The sequence below is a fragment of the Bombina bombina genome, chromosome 4 (assembly GCF_027579735.1).
Source record: "Bombina bombina isolate aBomBom1 chromosome 4, aBomBom1.pri, whole genome shotgun sequence".
Taxonomy (NCBI): Eukaryota; Metazoa; Chordata; class Amphibia; order Anura; family Bombinatoridae; genus Bombina; species Bombina bombina.
In genome coordinates this window covers 198,490,695-198,497,589 of record NC_069502.1, presented here as the reverse complement: position 1 = coordinate 198,497,589, position 6,895 = coordinate 198,490,695, and the positions used below count along the sequence as shown (strand labels likewise).

The 6,895-nt window shown below is 36.2% G+C and overlaps 1 protein-coding gene across 1 annotated transcript in view; it reads right to left on the bottom strand.

Moving 5' to 3' along the window:
- Positions 1–724: 724 nt before the first annotated feature.
- Positions 725–6,895, bottom strand: part of HS6ST1 (heparan sulfate 6-O-sulfotransferase 1) — a 249,272-nt gene continuing 243,101 nt past the window's right edge. The window contains exon 2 of the mRNA XM_053709746.1: positions 725–5,027. Coding sequence (XP_053565721.1) covers positions 4,319–5,027 — 709 coding nt within the window. The 3' untranslated portion in view covers positions 725–4,318. The remainder of the gene's footprint in view (positions 5,028–6,895) is intronic.

The window sequence follows — 6,895 nt, the reverse complement described above, 5'->3', positions numbered from 1 at the left end:
TCAATACTGATTGCTTAGGAGCTGTTAACTTTCCCTGCATCTCCAGAATCTAACTTTAATCAATACTCTCACTGAGAGGTCGACATGACTACTTAAAACTCCAGTTTTATCTCGAAGGGCAGATACCCTTTTTCAGGACTCTCCGAATCTTGACACTTCTCTGACACCTCCTAACATGACGAAAGGCAAAGAATGACTGGGGTAAATGAGGAAGTGGGGGGGGGGGGATATTTTAACCTTTGGCTGGGGTGTCTTTGCCTCCTCTTGGTGGCCAGGTGTTGTATTTCCCAACAGTAAGGAATGAAGCCGCAGACTCTCCCTATCTTAGGAAATAACGCTTAGACTTTTGTGCAATTTAAAAAAAATTTTTTATTAGTGTTATGAGTGTAACTGTACTTTTTAATGTATTTTGTGACACTTGTGTTCGCAAAACAGTTAACCAGAGCTCTAACATGGTAATCATTCTAGTGTAAAAAGTGATTGCGCTCACACGTTCATTTTCAACCTAAGTGCTAAACCCTACGTGCGATAAACCCCTTTTCACTTGTACGTAACTCTTAGCGCGCCACTGGACCTTAAATTGTAAACATTTGTGATTGGTGAACATATAAGAACATTTTACAAGTGTGTCAAGTACTGGCCTTTAAAATATACAAAGTAATAACTACACAAACACAGGGACAAAAGCACACAAATAGTAACTCTTCTTTAGTCATTACATTGGTATTGTTGCAAACAAATTTAATAAGACATAAATCTTTAGTTTATTAAAGCAACATGAAAAGTATGTTTCACAGTGATTTCAATGGCTTACAAAAAGTGACAGAAAAGATGCTTATTGGGGAAAAACAATTTGTTAAAACTGCAATATAGGCATAAAGAATCTGAGACCAGGTACACCATCATATAGAGCAGATGTATAAATCCAGTGCATATAATTATGTAACAGGGAAACAATCGGAATAATTTCATTAACTTTGCACATTCAGGTGAATAAAATTAAAAAGAGAGGTTGAATTCTCAAAATAACTTTGGTTATAATTAAAAGATCATTTTTTTCCCTTTAGAAATCGATAAATTTCACAAATATACCCTGAATGGTTTCAGCTTTCCATATAGAGACATATTAACAGATGATTCAATTCCAAAGCAGTTTTGAGAGGTTGACTTCACTTTGACAGAGTCACTGATAGACCAATTTTATTTACAGGTTAAATTTCAAACTTGGCTTTGTACAAGCCCTAGTGCAAGCCTGAAAGAAATAGAGTATGTATTTACCAAGAAGAGACCAGAGATATGTGAAATCTAAAATCATTGAAATATATCTCTGCTCAATAATATATATTAAAATAGATTTTTTGTGATGAGCAGATTTTTTTTTTATTGCATACAATGAAATGCAAGTTAAATACAGTGACAAACGCATTGTTAATTATGTAGCAATTTTGTAGTTCTATTTTAGTCTTTTATGAGCTCTTGAGGATCAATTTCACTAATTTAATAATATATCCCTGTGAACTTCAAATTTAGGGTTTGAGAAATTCATGATAAAGTTCTAACAATTACAAGTACCAGTAAAGTTAAGTGCTTTTCTTGTAACACCAATTACAAAGCTAAAACCCCAGTCCATTCTGTAAAATGTATTTAGTGGTATGTTTAACAGGAGGCAAATTATAGACAAAGATACTCATTACGCCATGGTTGTTGCTAATCTAGCAGAAGGGATATGAGGAATATTTAACCACTGGTACAATTCATATATAAAAAAAAATGCAGCTCTTGATAAATTCCATTAATCTACATATAGTGATCTGTATGTATAATCCAGTGACTGGGTTCACAATTTCTTGGCTGTAAATATGTCAACTCCTGCATTAATTGGATGCGATCACCAAAGCATTAAAAAGTGTAATGAAAGGAATGCAATCACTTCCGTCCATTCTACATAAACCAAATATGCCTTTTAAAAGTAGGTTGTTTGTAAGAGGTACATTTAAATTATTAAAATTCAATAACAGCCAGCCCATCAGTTGCAGTTTTTTTTTGGCATAAATTATATAGCCAATCAGAGATTGTATAATCCAGTTCCATGTTAAAGTGCATCCCAGTGGTGGTTGTGATGGGGAGGGGCTATAGATACAGTGTGCATGCACAGTAACACCTTTATCTCCATGGCAACAGGCTTAAAACAAGCAATAAAACAGACTTTGTACATACATTAGTAGTGACATTATACAATGCATTACAGTCGCACCATAAGAATTTACACATATCCCTACTTTTTTTGCAGCTGTAAAAAAGGCACTACAAAGTCTTCCTTTTTCTGTGAAGTGCAGTTTTGCTTAATATCTGCGTGCAAACAGAACTTTTTATGTTTAATTAAAAGTAGGTTGGGGTTGATAAAGTCCGTATAGGTTGTACCGTCCGAGCGCCGGCCCAGGAACTATACAAAATGGTAGTGCGCTCCTGGGTGCTTGTGCCACAGGGAAGAGGGGTACTGAAGCCATACTTAACATGTGAGCATCAGCTCCGTCTGTCTCTTCCCTAAGGCAATAAGCAACTGGGACTGCGCTCTCTTCCAGGAGAAAGGATTATGAGATGCCTCTGACTTGCTTGAAGTACCCAAATGATTAAACCAGAGGGTGCTGCAGAGACTGCAGCAAAAAGGTAGAATTTATGTTTTTAATATGAAAAAACGTAGCCCATAGAAATGCATTCAATTTTCCTGTCCCTTTAAAAGAAGCAATTCTGTATCGGACAGGCTCCTATTAATGGTGTTCTAGCAGCATTTTGCAACAGAACTTTGAGGAGATTTTTATATAAAAAAGAAGAAAAAAGTTCACTTATGCCTAAGGAAACCACTTTGGAATGTACTTTAATTATTTAGTTTGCCTCCTTTTCATATAATTTAGCTCTGAAAATTGAGGATTTTCTAATTCTCATAACTTGAAATACACCCTGCTGACTTCTCAAGGATAACCCTGCTACATATATTTCCCTAATTGCCTTTAACTGATAACTGCAAAAAAATCCAAATAAGGCAAATGGTAGGGGAGTTTGGCTATTGAAAAACAAGAATAGTAAAAAGATGTTAATTCTATAGCAACACAACAGAAATTTCTTGTAATTACAATTAGGCAAACAGAATCTTACAATCTTGTAGTGGTGTCTTTAGCAACCACATATGAAGGGGGCAATGTTACTGAAAGTGATGCAAATTTACGACACTGTTTAGATGACTAAAAATGTACTTTTACTTATTTATTACAGCTATTTGTGTGCACAAAAGTTTCCAGGTGCTCAGCACTCCAGTCGTTACCCACTGGACACAGATTACAATTTTTTTTTTTTAAGGCTTGTCAGAGATGGTCTCACTTCATACCATGTGTTTCAGCAGCTTACTATAAACTGTAACTTCTGTGTCTGAATTCAGGTTTTGTAAGCGTCAACGCACTTTTTATGCAACAATGTATAAGGTTAACACAATAATTAATTGCATACTATAGAACATTCTGCGTACCACTGAGATCCAACCTGGTATTTATTAATGTAAATATATGCACCTGTGATTATTCTTGCGGATGCTGTTCATCGCCTACCTGGTTTTCAAGCATCACAGACTTTCCATCAGGGCTGCTGTGCTAAGTGCTAAATTAGAGGGCTGTCATGACTTTAACGTACACATGTACAGTAAGCTGTATGCTTAGGGGAAGTCTGTTACTGGAAAACTAAAGTGAGCACAGAGGCTGCTGGAAATTGTGTGGTCAAACTCTTCAAAAAAAATAAATAAATAAAATAAATAGCACTGGCGTCACTTGATACTTTTAAAAATCTAGGGCAATGTAACAGAAGACAAATCAGGGTAATGTAACACTATATTTACCTTAAAGGGACATTCCAGTAAACAAAATATAAAATGCTCTAATTCTGCAATGTGACATGGCTGACAAGTGGAACTTTAACTATGCATTTAATCTCATATAAAATCAGGACAGTAAAAATCTGAACATTGTGCTTAGTTACCCTATTACAATTTGTTTCTAATAAATAATAATATGAAAACTTAACACATAACCTGCCCCATTAAACATACCACTATCCACTGCTTTTTACTTTATGATGTGGGACTGACATGATGATGCACAAGGCTGCAGTTTATGGTTTATGCTCATTCTACATACATACAAACGGTCATGGAAGCTTTGACTATGCTACAGACTGCTTAAATAAAAGTGATGTCAAATTTCTTCCATGTACTGTATAAAATCAGAACAAGTGTTAACCCAGATTCCCCAGTAGTATAAAAGTCCATCCTTATCTACCACTTCTCTATTATATGGCTCATGTAGTCTTCTGTTGGCCAGCGCATTTGGTCCTCTGTATCTTCCTTAGCATATGCCTCATTAGAGCGCTGGAGAAGTCTCTCTTCCCGATTTTTCTTCCTTTGCTCCATCCTCTCAACCTGTCTTTTGAATTGGTAGCGCTGCTGAAAGAGGTCCTTTGCATAGTCGTATAGTTGCATGTCCAAATCATTAAGCTCCTCAATCCTTTGGATGGTGCTATTCTCCAAGTCAACTCCACCAGCTCTTGTATTGTTATATTGCATGAAAGGTCTGATGAATTTAAGGTGGAAAGTTCTCTCAAAAAGATACTGAGTCTTCCTTTGAAACTCTGTGAGTCCAAAAAAGGCCATATCCTTCAAGTTCTTTTTGGCACTGTCCAAAAGGAGCTGAGCTCGTTTATTGTCTGGAATAAAGGACATATTATAGCATCCCACTAGGCTGAGGTCTGCCAGCATCCTGACCTGGCGATTATTGGCCAAGTTGTAGGGACATTCCATGAACTCCTGAAGAGTGCATCCAGACCAGTCTGTTCCTTCATAGCAAGGTGGCAACTCTTCTGGTGTTGGTGTCCTCCCGTCACACATATGGAGAGAGGTTTTCCAGGTGGCCCCTCGCTGCACATGTCTCCATTCACTAAGGTATCGTGAAACAGGGTCTCTGAGCAACGTGATGTAATAAAATTTCCTAAAACAAAATAAACACAAAATTAATTCACTCAAGAATTAGTTTCTATGTAAGAGTAATTAGAAAATATGGGTTCTAGTTAATTTGCTTTATTTTGGACCTAAGAAAAATCAGCATCACAGACATGAATCAAATTTAATATAAATGAACACATACAGTACACACTGTTCGTATGTACATACATATATAAACAAAACACACGCATTATACATGCATTATTTAACACAATAAAAGTTGCATTTGTATTTTAAAATGTCCCTTTAATATGCACCAGATCTCCCTTTATGTGCCTTCTCTTTTGCACTGCTCAATTTGACGTCTGAGTCATTGCTTAAAATGTTCACTAAATGAAGATTAAGAAATGCCAACATTTGCATTAAAGAGACATTATACATTAGATTTTTCTTTGCATAAATGTTTTATAGATGATCCATTTATATAGCCATCTGGGAGTGTTTTTGTAACAATGTATAGTTTTGCTTATTTTTTTTAATAACATTGTGCTGATTTTCAGACCCCTTACCAAGCCCAAGATAGACGCATACACGTGTTTACAGACTCCTGCTGGCTCCTGTTTGTGTAATTTGTCTTTTCAAATGCAGGTGTGGGGGGAGGGGAAGAGTGTCTGCTCTTCTTGTTTTCCCAGCCCTTTCCACTGGGTGTCCCAGCCTAAACTTAACAGTGCTAAACTGGGAGCTACTAAGTAAGTTTTTAAAAAAGGTTTATACTGGATTTTTATATTAGTATCTGTGCATATTATTCTTTAAAGTAGTGTCTATTACATGCCGTTATATGAAAATTGGTGTATACTGTCCCTTTAAAAGGTATTTGTAGCAGATCAGCAAATCACAACACAGTTTACCTAAATTCCCAGCATACCTTACACATGACATCGGCATAATTGAGAACCAGAGAGATTTCATTACCACAGGCAATTGCCCATTTTGCCTCAGCAGCCAGCACTGTTTCATTCTTGACTGCTGTAATTACCGTATTCTTGGTTCAATCTCCAGTTCCAAACAAATGCAAGGAAATAATCCATGCTTGACTGAAACCATTGAAGCAAGAAGGCACATTTTAGGATAAATACCACAGAACTCACACGTTATTATGGGGAGTAAAATTTATCTTGTAGCCAAATCTAAAGACTGCAGACATGCAGTATACATACAACTGGAATAGCAAATTCCTTCCCAGTAACATAAAAGAAACAGAACTGGAAGGGAATATGACAAACCACTTTCTTGTTGTATGATCGGGAGTGTTCATGCTGAGTCTGCTACAAACTTGACAGCAAAATAAGACTTATTCACCTATATTTATTTGTAAAGCGAGATCATTACCACACACACACACACTTTATTCCTCACAAGCAGTAGCACATATAGATTTGTGTTTATGTAAACAAATGAAAGGCCACTGTTTTTGGTAGCTGCATCGAAATAAGGCCAATTTAATAAGCTTTACAGTTTATATGTTTATTGTTCATTACATGAATATTTGTTTTTTAAAAAAATGGTTCTTATGCTTTTAGGGACTGTCACTGTCAACCAACCGGAGAGATTTTATCCCATGGAGCAGTTGTACACAGATATGCACTTCCAGTTTTAAAATTAAAATAGCCCACTATGTAAAAAGTACCTTTAACACATTTAAATGCCTCTCTAAGGTGAATGACAGACATTTGTTGAGTATGTCACCTGAGTATTACAGAGATAAGAGCTGATAATGAGCTTTACTAGAACCTAACTGGCACTGAGAATGTAAAGTCACATGCCTCACACTGAAAGTAACAGGAGAATGTGCATCTATCCTAGCATTAGGAATGCATGCTCATACACCGTGTATATAACTGAAAAGGAATGTGG